General features: G+C 49.6%; 1 protein-coding gene across 3 annotated transcripts in view; it reads right to left on the reverse strand.

Annotated features, from left to right (window-relative positions):
* Positions 1 to 205: 205 nt before the first annotated feature.
* The window catches only part of hormad1 (HORMA domain containing 1), a 50007-nt gene continuing 34271 nt past the window's right edge, over positions 206 to 15941 (reverse strand). For all 3 annotated transcript variants that reach the window (XM_085978683.1, XM_085978682.1, XM_085978684.1), the window contains 5 exons: positions 12573 to 12651; positions 12371 to 12444; positions 2931 to 3014; positions 2035 to 2136; positions 206 to 1059 (listed from right to left, as the gene is read on the reverse strand). In XM_085978683.1, the coding sequence (XP_085834809.1) occupies positions 970 to 1059; positions 2035 to 2136; positions 2931 to 3014; positions 12371 to 12444; positions 12573 to 12651 (429 nt within the window). In that variant the 3' untranslated portion in view covers positions 206 to 969. The remainder of the gene's footprint in view (positions 1060 to 2034; positions 2137 to 2930; positions 3015 to 12370; positions 12445 to 12572; positions 12652 to 15941) is intronic.

The following is a 15941-nucleotide window of genomic DNA, read 5'->3' on the forward strand; positions in this document are numbered from 1 at the left end:
AATGAGAGGGGATCTCATCAAAACATACAAGATTCTGAGGGGGATTGACAGGGTAGATGCTGAGAGGTTGTTTCCCCCTGGCTGGAGAGTCTAGAACCAGGGGTCACAGTCTCAGGATAAGGGGTCGGCCGTTGAGGACTGAGATGAGGAGGAATTTCTTCACTCAGAGGGCGGTGAATCTTTGGAATTCTCTACTGCAGAGGGCTGTGGAGGCTCAGTCGTTCAGTATATTCAAGGCAGAGATCGATAGAGTTTTGAATATTAAGGGAATCAAGGTATAGGACAGAGAAGTGGAGTTGCGGTCGATGATCTTATTAAATGGCGGAGCAGGCCGTATGGCCAACTCCTGCTCCTGATTCTTATGTTCTGAAAATATACCTACAGGTGAAAATTAGCACATTAATGTGAGCCGGCGGGTCTGTCAGGGGGCTCTGGGCAAGTGTGTGTGTGTGTGAGTTCTGTGCAGTGATTCCCCCATGAAAAGTGGTCATGTACTTGATAAGGAAAAACTAGCAGGGCTATGGGGACAGAGCGGGGACGGGAGTGGAGTGGGACTAATTGGGGAGCTCTTTCAAAGACAGGCACGATGGGCCGAATGGCCTCCTCCTGTGCTGTAAGATTCTGTGCAAAAACTGAAATGGAAACGCTAAGATGAGTCGATGGGAGTTGAGATGCAGATCGGGCATGGTCTAACTGAATGGCGGAACAGGCTCGAGGAGCTGAATGGGCCTCCTCCCGTTCCCCAGGCAGTCGATCGTGTGAAAGACCAGCCAGCACAGCCTATCCATACGTTTGGGCAAAATAGTCATTCCCCTCCACCTCTCCCCAAACACTACACCAGCACCAGGAAAAGAAGGGATCCTTGGCGACTGCTTCGTAGGGTACAAAGAAACGACTGAAAAAGGATGCCACGCCTGAGGAGATAGACAAAGCTCAAGCCCAACAACTGAAGGAGGCACAACTTTGGGTCTAACGGAAGCGCTCCTTTGGCTCGCTGAACTTCTTCCTTTTCCGCGTGGAGACTTCATCCTGGCTGCACGGAATTTCGAACTGGAATACCTGGTGGAGAGAGACACACCGTTAGGGAGGCTTTGCACTGACCCGTTCAGTTCAGTTTGAGCAAACAGCGCCTTTCACCTCCTTAAAACATCGCAAAGCGCCTCACTTTGTACTCAAAGTGCGGTCACTGTTGTAATGTAGGAAACGCGGCAGCCAACTTGCGCACAGCAAGCTCCCACAAACAGCAATGTGATAATGACCAGATCATCTGTTTTTAGTGATGTTTGTTGAGGGATAAATATTGGCCCCAGGACACCAGGGAGAACTCCCCCTGCTCTTCTTCCAATAGTGGCCGTGGGATCTTTTACGTCCACCCGAGAGAGCAGACGGGGCCTCGGTTTAACATCTCGTCCGAAAGACGGCAACCTCCGACAGTGCGGCACTCCCTCAGTACCACCCCTCCGACAGTGCTGCGCTCCCTCAGTACTGCCCCTCCGACAGTGCGGCGCTCCCTCAGTACTGCCCCTCCGACAGTGCGGCGCACCCTCAGTACCGTCCCTCCGACAGTGCGGCGCTCCCTCAGTACTGCCCCGCCGACAGTGCGGCGCTCCCTCAGTACTGCCCCTCCGACAGTGCGGTGCTCCCTCAGTACTGCCCCTCCGACAGTGCGGCGCTCCCTCAGTACTGGTCCTCCGGCAGTGCGGCGCTCCCTCAGTACTGCCCCTCCGACAGTGCGGCGCTCCCTCAGTACTGCCCCTCTGACAATAAGGGTCACGCTACATCGATGAATCTTGCTTTGTCTGTTCCAAAGCCTTTGGTAGTCTCTCGCAATGTATCGGAGCCGTAATCTGGATAGGAGGGAGTGGAACTGGGGTAGGACAGGGGCCAGGGGGACGCGAGAGGGGATCAGTGTTGGCAGGAACGGGCAGCAGAGTACAGTCGGTACCTGAATACCATCGCTGTCTCAGGGCAACAAGGCTCTTCTACAAAACCGCAAAAGGAGCTTGGTCATTTACCGGCTGGCGAATAACTTACTGGCTTCTCTCGATCCGGGCAGCTCCTCTTCTTCCCCGCCGCCTTTCTCTCGGAGCTCTCGCTCTGCTTTTTGTCTCCTCTGTCCACTGGGGCCGCAGCCTCCTTGATACGCAGCGGGGGAAATCAGTTTACACGTTAATTGTTCTCGTTAGTGAAGCTCTCTCGTCCCCACCCAATCTCCTGTAGAATCACACAGCACAGGAGGAGGCCATTCGGCCCATCGTGCCTGTGCCGGCTCTTTGAAAGAACTCTCTAATTAGTCCCACTCCCCCCTGCTCTTTCCCCACAGCCCTGTGAATTTTTCCCCTTCAAGTATTTATCCAATTCCCTTTTGAAAGTCACTATTGAATCTGCTCCCACCGCCCTTTCAGGCAGCGCGTTCCAGATCACAACAACTCGCTGCGTAAAAACATTCTCCTCATCTCCCCCTCTGGTCCTTTTGCCGATTATCTTCAATCTGTGTCCTCTGGTTACCGACCCTCCTGCTAGTGGAAACAGCACGACACACGAATGCCCTGGTCCAAGTGGCCACACGTCATTTGTGAGGCTAAAGCAACGAGCGTTGATGGGCTGTTCGACCATGGGGGGGCTTCACGGCCGAGCCACGATCCCAGTTTTCGCCCAAACAAGCGCGTCCCGCGGGGCGGGGTTTGACTGGATTGCAAGCGGGAGGGGGGAACCACCAGCTGGATTTTGCCCCTTCCCTAGGCCAGTGGGAGGGAGCCGCAACATTCAATACCCTCGCTTAGAGGTGAGGCAGGGATTGAACCTTTGAAAGTGTTGGGTCTGAAGGTCTCAGCTACTCAACGCCTCAACCATGGGGGAGCGAGCGGGGGCCGAATTTTACTTGGAACAATCTACTTCCAAGGCACAGCCACGCTTGGCTAGATACTCACAGACTTCATTTGGAACAGCCTTCCGCTCCTTGTTCTTCTCCCAGACACTTCCAGTTCTGACGTCTTGCTCACCAAGTTCTCCATCTGTCGCAGGACACAGGGAGAAGCAATTACATTCTGAACTCGGGTGTTTTTAACATCACCTCCAGACCGTTTTGGATGCACAGGCGAGGGAAAGAGAGGCAACAAGAGGAAATCGCGGGACTAGAAGCGGTGAAAGGAGTTGGGCAGTCATGACCTAGTTCCTCGCTACTGAGCGGCCTACGGGTGGCGCTGTCCAGGGAGAGTATAAATACTCGGGCACGGGCCCAGCTTGCGCAGGACATTCTTAACAGGAACTAGTGAAGGACACAACTAGACCTCGTGAGGGCTAATCCGCAGCACGTGAACCTTCCCAGATCATAGAAACATAGAAGATAGGAGCAGGAGTAGGCCATTCGGCCCTTCGAGCCTGCTCCACCATTCAATGAGATCATGGCTGATCATCCAAATTCAGTACCCTGTCCCTGCCTTCTCCCCATATCCCTTGATCCCTTTAGCCTTAAGAAATATATCCAACTCCTTCTTGAATATATTTAATGAACTGGCCTCCACCGCCCTCTGTGGCAGAGAATTCCACAGGTTCACCACTCTCTGGGTGAAGAAATTCCTCCTCATTTCAGTCCTAAATGGCTTACCCCTTATCCTTAGACTATGACCCCTGGTTCTGGACTCCCCGGCCATCGGAAACATCCTTCCTGCATCTAGTCTGTCCAGACCTGACAGAATTTTATAGGTTTCGATGAGATCCCCTCTCAATCTTCTAAACTCCAGTGAGTGTAAGCCCAATCGACCCAATCTCTCCTCATACGTCATTCCTGCCATCCCAGGTGTCAGCCTGGTGAATCTTCGCTGCACTCTCTCCATGGCAAGAACATCCTTCCTCAGATAAGGCGACCAAAACTGCACACAATACTCGAGGTGTGGTCTCACCAAGGCCCTGTACAACTGCAGCAAGACATCCTTGTTCCTGTACTCAAACCCTCTCGCTACGAAGGCCAACATACCATTTGCCTTCTTAACCGCCTGCTGCACCTGCATGCTTACCTTCAGCGACTGGTGCACAAGGACACCCAGGTCTCGTTGCACTTCCCCTTCTCCCAATCTAGTGCCGTTCAGATAATAATCTGCCTTCCTGTTTTTGCCACCAAAGTGGATAACCTCACATTTATCCACATTATATATCAGCACTAACTGTTAGTCTCGCTTAGCGAGGTCGTGGGATGGCTGGCGTGGGAAATGGGAAAAACCTAAGAACCACAGCGGGGGAGAGGAGGAGAATTGTTGTGATCTGGAATGCGCTGCCTGAAAGGGCGGTGGAAGCAGGTTCAATAGTAACTTTCAAAAGGGGAATTGAATAAATACTCGAAAGGGAAAAATTTGCAGGGCTGTGGGAAGAGTGGGACTAATTGGAGAGCTCTTTCAAAGAGCCGGCACAGGCACGATGGGCTGAATGGCCTCCTCCTGTGCCGTGTGATTCTGTGCTGCAGTAGGGTGCGCTCTTCTGAGCCACGATATTGGGCACAGTAGATAGTGTCAGCTTGGCTCGGTGGCTAGTGACATGAATCAGTCATTCATGAAAGAAAGACTTATGAAATAATACTGAGCTGCCTACGGGTGGCGCTGTCCAGGGAGAGTATAAATACTCGGGCACGGGCCCAGCTTGCTCAGGACATTCTTAACAGGAACTAGTGAAGGACACAACTAGACCTCCATGTTGTAAAACAGTTGATTAAAGCTTTGTTTAACGCTTAGACCAAGTGCCTAGTAGTTTTCTTACGTCAGCTAGCACCCTTGCCTCTGCATCAGAAAGCTGTGAGTTCCAGCTCCACTCCAGAACTTGAGTCCATAATGCAGGCTGTCACTCCAGTGCAGTACTGAGGGAGTGCAGCATCAGCTGAGGCGCTGTCTTTTGGATCAGACGCTAAAGCAAGCCCTTCTGACCTGTTCAGGTGGGATGTTAAGGATCCCATGCCACCTTTTTAAAGTGGAACAGTATCCTGGGCCAACGTTTATCCCTCAACGCACAGAGAATTACAACGAACGTACCGTACAGAAACAGGCCATTCCGCCCAACTGCTCCGTGCCGGTGTTTATGCCCCACACCAGCCTCCTCCCACCCCTACTTCAGCTAACTAGACTGATTCCAGAGATGAGGAAATTGTCCTTTGAGGAGAGATTGAGTCGAATGGGCCTACACAGTTTAGAAGAATGAGAGGTGATCTCATTGAAACATATCAGATTCTGAGGGGGATTGACAGGGTAGATGCCGAGAGGCTGTTTCCCCCTGGCTGGAGAGTCTAGAACCAGGGGTCACAGTCTCAGGATAAGGGGTCGGCCATTCAGGACTGAGATGAGGAGGAATTTCTTCACTCAGAGGGCGGTGAATCTTTGGAATTCTCTACCCCAGAGGGCTGTGGAGGCTCAGTCGTTGAGTATATTCAAGGCCGAGATCGATAGATTTTTGGACTCTCGGGGAATCGAGGGATGTGGGGATCGGGCGGGAAAGTGGAGTGAGGTCGATGATCAGCCGTGATCTTATTGAATGGCGGAGCAGGCTCAAGGGGCCGCATGGCCGACTCCTGCTCCTATTTCCTATGTTCTAACGCCATCAGCATATCCTTCTATTCCTTTCTCCCTCATGTACTTATCTAGCTTCCCCTTAAATGCATCTATGCACATTCTCGGCACTCTCTGGGTAAAGGAGTTTCTCCTGAATTCTTTCATTGAATTTATTAGTGACCAAAACAGATTAACCCTTCCCACTGTCCAGGGCCCCAAACACCCCTTCCAGGTGAAACAGCGATTGACTTGTACTTCTCGCAATCTAGTATACTGTATTCGCTGCTCACGATGCGGCCTCCTCTACATTGGGGAGACCAAACACAGATTGGGCGACCGCTTTGCGGAACACCTCCGTTCAGTCCGTAAGGGTGACCCTGAGCTTCCGGTCGCCTGTCACTTTAATTCGCCTGTCACTTTAATTCACCGCTTCACTCCCACTCTGATCTCTCTGTCCTCGGGCTATTGCATTGTTCCAATGAAGCTCAATGTAAGCTCGAGGAACAGCACCTCATCTTCCGATTAGGCACGTTACAGCCTGCCGGACTCAACATTGAGTTCAACAATTTCAGATAATAATCCCTGCCCCCATTTTTCAGGCTATATGATTTTGCCATTCCCATTTGCAACATTTAATCTTTCCTGCTTCTTACCTTAGCACAGAATGTAACTTCAATTCCTTCCTCCCCTCCCACCCCTCCCTGTCTCTGCGCCTGCTTAATATCTGTTACATCTCCAGCTTTTTCCAGTTCTGACGAAGGGTCCCAGACCTGAAACGTTAACTCTGTCTCTCTCTCCACGGATGCTGCCTGGCCTGCTGAGTATCTCCAGCATTTTCTGTTGTTAAAACAGATGAACAGTTCATTTATCTCAGTGCTATTTGCGGGACCTTGCTGTGCGCATTTTGGCTGCTGCATAGCACGGTGACTACACCTCGTTGTTACTTCGAAGTTGTTCGTAAGCAGCTTGAGCGACATAATTAAGTGCTATATGAATGCAGGTTCTTCCTCGCGTTTCTTAAATTTGATACTTTAAAAAATTTAATTCTCGAGATGTGGGCGTCACTGGCAAGGCCGGCATTTATTGCCCGTCCCCTAATTGCCCCTTGAGAAGGAGGTGGTGAGCCGCCGCCTTGAACCGCTGCTGTCCGTGTGGTGAAGGTGCTCCCACAGTGCTGTTAGGGAGGGAGTTCCAGGATTTTGACCCAGCGACGATGAAGGATCGGCCAATATATTTCCAAGTCAGGATGGTGTGTGTGACTCGGAGGGGAACTTGGAGGTGGTGGTGTTCCCGTGCGCCTGCTGCCCTTGTCCTTCTAGGTGGAAGAGGTCGCGGGTTTGGGAGGTGCTGCTGAAGGAGCCTTGGCGAGTTGCTGCAGTGCATCTTGTAGATGGTACACACTGCAGCCACGGTGCGCCGGTGGTGGAGGGAGTGAATGTTTAAGGTGGTGGATGGGGTGCCAATCAAGCGGGCTGCTTTGTCCTGGATGGTGTCGGGCTTCTTGAGTGTTGTTGGAGCTGCACTCATCCAGGCAAGTGGAGAGTATTCCATCACACTCCTGACTTGTGCCTTGTAGATGGTGGAAAGGCTTTGGGGAGTCAGGAGGTGAGACACTCGCCGCAGCATACCCAGCCTCTGACCTGCTGGTGTTGCCACAGTATTTATGTGGCTGGTCCAGTTAAGTTTCTGGTCAATGGTGACCCCCCAGGATGTTGATGGTGGGGGATTCGGCGATGGTAATGCCGTTGAATGTCATGGGGAGGTGGTTAGACACTCGCTTGTTGGAGATAGTGTGGTGAAGGTGCTCCCACAGTGCTGTTAGGGAGGGAGTTCCAGGATTTTGACCCAGCGACGATGAAGGAACGGCCGATATATTTCCAAGTCAGGATGGTGTGTACTGCAGTATTACCATCCCACTGTATACAGCTTAATTTTTCATTTTTATTAATATTTTTTGCATAAATCGTTTTTCCTCACCAAGTTGTTATTTGCAATGCAAAAATTTTCCAGAAATAGCAAGTTACATAAAAACCATTTGTTAGCATACAAAAATAGCAACTCTTCCACAAAATGCAAACGATTAGAGAAGGTTTCACTTTACAAACAGGAAACCCGTTAACAGAACTTACATTTATCGGGGCCTTTCACATCCTCAGGACGTCCCAAAGTGCCTCGTGGGCCAATTACATTTTTTTCCCCAAAGTCCGGTCGCTGTGGTAATGTGGGAAACGCGGCAGCCAATTTGCGCACAGCAAGCTCCCACAAACAGCAATGTGATAAATGACCGGATTTTAGTGATGTTGGTTGAGGGATAAATATTGGCCCCAGGACTCCTCCTGGAGATTTACAAGGGTGTTGCCGGGAGTAGAGAATCTTAGCTATGAGGAAAGACTGGATAGGCTGGGTCTGTTTTCCTTGGAACAGAGGAGGCTGAGGGGAGACCTTATTGAGGTGTGTAAAATTATGAGGGGCCTAGATAAAGTGGATAGAAAAGACCTACAGGAAACTTTTTTTTATCCGGCACCGACGGGACGCCGGTTCATCAAAAATTCCGGATAACCGAAAGCTATAGTAAAAGATACGGAGAGCTGAGAGCTCCGTATAAAGCAACAAACCCTGTTGCTTAGCAACAGGTTCAGAACAATGGCCACAAGTTCCAAGCGTCTCTGTAGCTTAGCAACAGCTGCAGCCACACCCTTGCACAGCAACAGATCGAGGAAGGCAAGTACAATATGAAGTAAAACTTACCTGAGCCTACTCCTGAATTTTGCCGGTTAACCGAGATTTCCGGTTATTTAAGGTGCCGGTAAATCGAAAGTTTCCTGTATTTCCCTTCGCAGAGGGGTCAAGAACCAGGGGGCACAGATTTAAAGTAATTGGGGGAAGGTTTAGAGGAGATTTGAGAGGAAATTTCTTCACCCAGAGGGTGGTGAGGGCCTGGAACTCACTGCCTGAAAGGGTGGGAGAGGCAGGAACCCTAACCACATTTAAAAAGTACTTGGATGTGCACTTGGGATGTTGCAACCTGCAGGGCTACGGACCAAGTGCTGGGAAGTGGGATTAGGCTGGATAGCTCTTTGTTGGCCAGCGCGGACACGATTGGCCGAAATGGCCTCCTTCCGTGCTGTAACTTTCTCTGATTCCCCCTGTTCTTCTTCCTATAGGGGCCGTGGGACCTTTGACGTCCACCCGAGAAGTGTCTCATCTGAAAGACGGCACCTCCGACAGTACCACAAATGGAATACACATACTGCTTCCCACCCCTCTTCATCTAATCCTATCAGCATAGCCTTCTATTCCTTTCCTTTCTCCCTCACTGGGAGCGTCGGCCTGGATTTTTGTGCTCGAGTCTCTGGAGTGGGACTCGAACCCACGACCTTCTGACTCAGAGGCGAGGGTGCTGCCCACTGAGCCACGGCTGAGATGGTGCTGTAACAGAGGGCAGACTGAGAGTATAATAGAAGAGGAGGAGATGATCTGGATCCAAAGAAATGACCAAGAAAGGAAGACAGCGCTGTGGACGAGAGAGCACGGACTTCCCCGACAGCTCTGGCAGTAACTGCGCTGCCAGTCTGGTAGCGAGCTACATGGACCAGCAGCGGTCCCAGACTCGATCCCTAGTCTGTGCTCAGTGAGCTCTCAGCCAGGGGAGCAGAAGGGTGGGGGGGGGGGGCACTAAAACTAGCCTCAGTGTCCCTGGCAAACGGAGGGAGGGAGGAGAGAGAGGGGTGGGTCTTACACACCCGCGGCCCCTTGCTCGGAAGTGCACAGGTATGACTGTCGGGTGCGGACAAGAGCGGGCGTGGTTGCAATGCCTCTTACTGCGCGGCGGGCAATTCAACCGCGGGGGGCATTGCCGCCCCGCCGACTTTCGTCCACACCGATGTTCCCTTTCATATTTTTTTTTTTGGGTGCACGGCCCCTTGACGGGGCATTCAAAATCCCGCGCATGCGCGCTTTATCCTATTTAAAAGCCAGTGAGCCAGCTGCGTGGGCGCTGCAGCTTAAAGGGAACACACGCAAGGTCAGAAATGGGGATGTTCGCTGATGACTGCACAGTGATCAGCGCCATTCACAACTCCTCAGATAATGAAGCAGTCCATGCCCGCATGCAGCAAGACCTGGAGGACGTTCAGACTTGGGCTGGTAAGTCGCAGGTAACATTCGCGCCACGCAAGTGCCAGGCAATGACTAACTCCAACAAGCGACAGTCTAACCACCGCCCCTTGACATTCAACGGCATTACCATCGCCGAATCCCCCACTATCAACATCCTGGGGGTCAACATTGACCAGAAACTTAACTGGACCAGCCACACAAATACTGTGGCAACAAGAGCAGGTCAGAGGCTGGGTATTCTGCGGCAAGTGTCTCACCTCCCAACTCCCCAAAGCCTTTCCACCATCTACAAGGAGAAGGACGATGTAGACATAGAAATCGGGCAGGGGGACTGTGATATACTTGAACATATTAGCATCGAGGGGGAGGAGGTACTAGCGGTTTTAGCAGGCTTAAAAGTGGATAAATCCCCAGGCCCGGACGAGATGTATCCCAGGCTGCTGTGTGAGGCAAAGGAGGAGATTGCAGGGGCTCTGACACAAATTTTCAGAACCTCTCTGGCCATAGGGGATGTACCAGAGGACTGGAGAACAGCTAATGTAGTACCATTATTCAAGAAGGGTAGTAGGGATAAACCAGGGAGTTACAGGCCAGTGAGCCTAACATCAGTGGTAGGGAAATTATTGGAAAAAATTCTGAGGGACAGAATTAGTCTCCACTTGGAGAGGCAAGGATTAATCAGGGATAGTCAGCATGGCTTTGTCAAGGGAAGATCATGTCTGACCAATTTGATTGAATTTTTCGAGGGGGTGACTAGGTGTGTGGATGAGGGTAGTGCAGTGGATGTGGTATACATGGATTTCAGTAAGGCCTTCGATAAAGTCCCGCACAGGAGACTGGTCAAGAAAGTAAGAGCCCATGGGATCCAGGGTGCCTTGGCACATTGGATCCAAAACTGGCTGAGTGGCAGAAGGCAGAGGGTGATGGTGGAAGGTTATTTTTGTGACTGGAAGCCTGTGTCCAGTGGTGTACCGCAGGGATCGGTGCTGGGTCCCTTGCTGTTTGTGGTCTACATTAATGATTTGGATGTGAAAGTAAAAGGTATGATCAGTAAGTTCACAGATGACACGAAAATTGGTGGAGTGGTAAATAGCGAGGAGGGTAGCCTCAGTCTGCAGGACGATATAGATGGGGTTGGTCAGATGGGCGGAACCAGTGGCAAATGGAATTTAACCCTGAAAAGTGTGAGGTGATGCATTTTGGAGGGACTAACAAGGCGAGGGAATACACAATGAATGGTAAGACCCTAGGAAAGACAGAGGATCAGAGGGACCTTGGTGTGCATGTACATAGATCCCTGAAGGCAGCAGAGCAGGTGGATAAGGTGCTTAAAAAGGCATATGGGATACTTGCCTTCATTAGCCGAGGCATAGAATATAAGAGCAGGGAGGTTATGATGGAGCTGTACAAAACGCTGGTTAGGCCACAGCTGGAATACTGTGTGCAGTTCTGGTCGCCACACTATAGGAAGGATGTGATTGCATTGGAGAGGGTGCAGAGGAGATTCACCAGGATGTTACCTCGGCTGGAGCGCTTCAGCTATGAAGAAAGACTGGACAGGCTGGGGTTGTTTTCCTTGGAGCAGAGAAGGCTGAGGGGGGACCTGATTGAGGTGTACAAAATTATGAGGGGCATAGATAGGGTAGATAGAAAGGAACTTTTCCCCTTAGTAGAGGGGTCAATAACAAGGGGGCATAGATTCAAGGTAAGGGGCAGGAGGTTTAGAGGGGATTTGAGGAAGAACTTTTTCACCCAGAGGGTGGTTGGAATCTGGAACTCACTGCCTGAAAAGGTGGTAGAGGCAGGAACCCTCACAACAGTCAAGAAGCATTTGGATGAGCACTTGAAACGCCATAGCATACAAGGCTACGGACCAAATGCTGGAAAATGGGATTAGAATAGACAGGGCTTGATGGCCGGCGCGGACACGATGGGCCGAAGGGCCTCTTTCTGTGCTGTACAACTCTATGACTCTATGAAGGCACAAGTCAGGAGTGCGATGGAATACTCTCCACTTGCCTGGATGAGTGCAGCTCCAACAACACTCAAGAAGCTCGACACCATCCAGGACAAAGCAGCCCGCTTGATTGGCGCCCCATCCACCACCTTAAACATTCACTCACTCCACCACTGGCGCACCGTGGCTGCAGTGTGTACCATCCACAAGATGCACTGCAGCAACTCGCCAAGGCTTCTTCGGCAGCACCTCCCAAACCCGCGACCTCTTCCACCTAGAGGGACACGGGCAGCAGGCGCATGGGAACACCACCACCTCCAAGTTCCCCTCCAAGTCACACACACCATCCCGACTTGGAAATATATCGGCCGTTCCTTCATCGTCGCTGGGTCAAAATCCTGGAACTCCCTCCCTAACAGCACTGTGGGAGCACCTTCACCACACGGACTGCAGCGGTTCAAGGCGGCGGCTCACCACCACCTTCTCAAGGGGCAATTAGGGGATGGGCAATAAATGCTGGTCTTGCCAGCGACGCCCACATCCCAGGAACGAATTTTTAAAAAACCAGACACTCAGATGAGGGGCGGGGCAACCGGCATCGGTGGAACTGCAAACCCAGCAGGAATCATGAAAGGAAGAAAATGCGATTGGAGGAGGCGGTGGAGGGGAAAGACAAACAAAAGATTAAAGGCTGCGTTCTTAGACTTACTCAGTCCCGACTCCAGGGTCAGAGGGCGGCGGGGGGGGGGGTAACAACACTCACCTGGGAAGCGGGGCTGCTGGTCTTTGGGTTTGCCTTGTCCGCTACCTTTACAGCCTGCGGCCGAGTGTTTGCATCTGAAATCAGAGTGAAGTAACACAGCCTTTAAGCAGCCGAGATTGGGGGCAGGGGAAACCGCAGGGAAATGTTTGCAATTAAAGCTTATCGCGGGAGCAAAGCCCGCGCACTCAGGAACTCAACGTACTTGTGCTTCGTACATCAGCGTTACCATCTTCAGGTACAATTACTTGGGATTCCGTCGGGCTTTCCGCAGGTAAGGTATCCTGTATAAAAACACAAGAGGGGCGACATCACATTGAGAGAATGGGGAGACAGGTTGTAAAGAGTAATTGACATGAATCTCATGATTCATGTGGAAATGTCTTATGAAATAATACTGGACGGCCTGCTGGTGGGCGTGTGTGCTGTGAGGAGGATGCCGAGAAACTTCAGTGTGATTTGGACATTCTTCTGAACTCCAATGAGTAGAGTCCCAATCTCCTCAACCTCTCCTCATATGTCCATCCCCTCATCCCCGGGATTAACCGAGTGAACCTTCTTTGTACTGACTCGAGAGCAAGTATGTCCTTTCTTAAGTATGGACACCAAAACTGTACGCAGTATTCCAGGTGCGGTCTCACCAATACCTTGTACAACTGAAGCAATGCCACCCTATTTTTATATTCTATCCCCCTAGCAATGAAAGCCAACATTCCATTGGCCTTCTTAATCACTTGCTGCACCTGCATACTAACCTTTTGAGTTTCGTGCACCAGGACCCCCAGATCCCTTTGTACTTCAGTACTTTCCAGTTTCTTGCCATTAAGATAATAACTTGCTCTACGATTTTTCCTGCCAAAGTGCATAACCTCACACTTTCCAGTATTGTATTCCATCTGCCAAATCTCTGCCCACTTACTTAGCCTGTCTATGTCCCCTTGCAGGTTTTTTATGTCCTCCTCACTCACTACTTTCCCTCCCATCTTAGTATCATCTGCAAACTTTGATATGTTACACTCGGTCCCCTCCTCCAAATCGTTAATAGATTGTAAAGAGTTGGGGACCCAGCACTGACCCCTGCGGAACACCACTAGTTACTGATTGCCAGTCTGAGAATGAACCATTTATCCCAACTCTCTGCCTTCTGTTAGATAGCCAATCCTCTATCCATGCCAGAATATTACCCCCAATCCCGTGATTTTTTATCTTAAACAATAATCTTTTGTGTGGCACCTTGTCAAATGCCTTTTGGAAGTCTAAATACACTACGTCCACTGGTTCCCCTTTATCCACCCTATATGTTACTTCCTCAAAGAACTCCAGCAAATTTGTCAAACATGACTTCCCCTTCATAAAACCATGCTGACTTTGTCCTATTAAATTATGATTATCCAAATGTCCTGTTACGGTCTCCTTAATAATGGACTCCAAAATTTTACCTACCACAGATGTTAGGCTAACCGGTCTATAGTTTCCAGCCTTCTGTCTACTGCCCTTTTTAAATAAGGGTGTTACATTAGCAGTTTTCCAGTCTGCCGGGACCTTTGCCGAGTCCAGGGAGTTTTGGAAAATTATTACCAATGCATCCACAATCCCTACCGCCACTTCCCTCAAGACCCTAGGATGTAAGCCATCAGGTCCAGGTGATTTATCCGCCTTGAGTCCCATTATTTTACCGAGTACCACTTCCTTAGTGATTTTGATCGTGTTCAGCTCCTCCCCCCTTTAGCCCCCTGTTTGTCCAGTGTTGGGATATTCTTAGTGTCTTCTACTGTAAAGACTGATATAAAATATTCATTCAGTGTTTTTGCCATCTCCATATTTCCCCACCATTAATTTCCCGGTCTCATCCTCTAAGGGACCAACATTTACTTTAGCCACCCTTTTTCTTTTTATATAACTATAAAAACTCTTACTATCTGTTTTTATATTTTTTGCTAATTTACTTTCATAATCTATCTTCCCTTTCTTAATCAATCTTTTTGTTATATTTTGCTGTCTTTTAAAGTTTTCCCAATCCTCTATCCTCCCACTAGATTTGGCTACATTATATGCCCTTGTTTTTAGTTGAATACTATCCTTAATTTCTTTACTTAGCCACGGATGGCAGTCTTTTCTTTTACACCCTTTTCTTCTCAGTGGAATATATATTTTTTGGAAGTTGTAAAATAACTCCTTAAATGTACACCACTGATCATGTATCGTCTTACCCTTTAATCTATTTTCCCAATCCACTCTACTCAATTCTGCTCTCATACCTTCATAGTTTCCTTTATTCAAGCTTAGCACGCTTGTTTGAGATCCAACCTTCTCACCCTCTAACTGAATATGGAATTCAACCATGTTATGGTCACTCATTCCAAGGGGATCCTTTACTAGGACATTTTTAATTAATCCTGTCTCGTTACACAGGAGCCAGATCTAAGGTTGCTTGCCCCCTGGTCGGTTAAGTTACATACTGCTCAGAAACCCATCCCTAATACACTCAATTAACTCATCCTCAAGGCAGCGCTGCCCAATTTGATTTGTCCAATTAATATGATAGTTAAAATCCCCCATAATTATAGATGTTCCCTTATTACAAGCCTCAACTATTTCCTGATTGATACTCCGTCCAACAGAGTTGCAACTGTTCGGAGGCCTATAGACTACGCCCACTCGTGTTTTTTTCCCCTTATTATTCCTTACCTCCACCCAAACTGTTTCATTATCCTGATCTTTTGACCCAATATCATTTTTCTTTATTACAGTGATTCCTTCCTTTATTAACATAGCCACCCCACCTCCCCTTCCTTCCTGCCTGTCCTTCCTGCTCATTAAATAGCCTGGTATGTTTAATTCCCAGGCATTGTCACCCTGCAGCCATGTTTCTGTAATGGCCACAAGATCATACCCATATGTAGTTATTTGTGCCATTAACTCATCTATTTTGTTACGAATGCTACGTGCATTCAGATAGAGAACTTTCAAATATGTTTTGAGACACTTAGTTCCTGCTTTTGCCCTTTTTATTACTTTACCTTTTACTCCATACCTTCTGCCCCTTCCTGACATGCTCTGGTTTTTAATTTCCCCACTGCTACCTAAGTCTATGACCTTCTCTGTTGTCATTATTATTATTTGCTCTCTAGGAACCTCCCCCCCACGAGTTAGTTTAAAGCCCTCGCTACAGCCCTAGTTATATGATCCGCCAGGACTCTAGTCCCAGCACTGGCCAAGTGAAGCCCATCCCAACGGAACAGCTCCCTCCTGCCCCAGTACTGGTGCCAGTGTCCCAGGAAGCAAAACCCATTTCTCCCACAGCAGTCTTTGAGCCACGCATTTAACTCTCTAATTTTATTTGTCCTGGTCAAATTCGCTCGTGGCTCAGGTAGGATTATTACCCTTGAGGTTCTGTTTTTTAATTTGACCCCTAGCTGCTCATACTCCTTTAACAGAGCCGGCTTCCTAGTCCTATCTACGTCGTTTGTACCCACATGGACCACGACAACTGGATCCACCCCCTCCCACTGCAAGTTTCTTTCCAGCCCAGAGGAGATGTCCTTAACCCTGGCACCGGGTAGGCAACACAGCC

The sequence above is a fragment of the Somniosus microcephalus genome, unplaced genomic scaffold, assembly GCF_052327205.1.
Source record: "Somniosus microcephalus isolate GS21.2 unplaced genomic scaffold, FLI_Smic_1.0 unresolved_chr7, whole genome shotgun sequence".
Classification (NCBI taxonomy): Eukaryota; Metazoa; Chordata; class Chondrichthyes; order Squaliformes; family Somniosidae; genus Somniosus; species Somniosus microcephalus.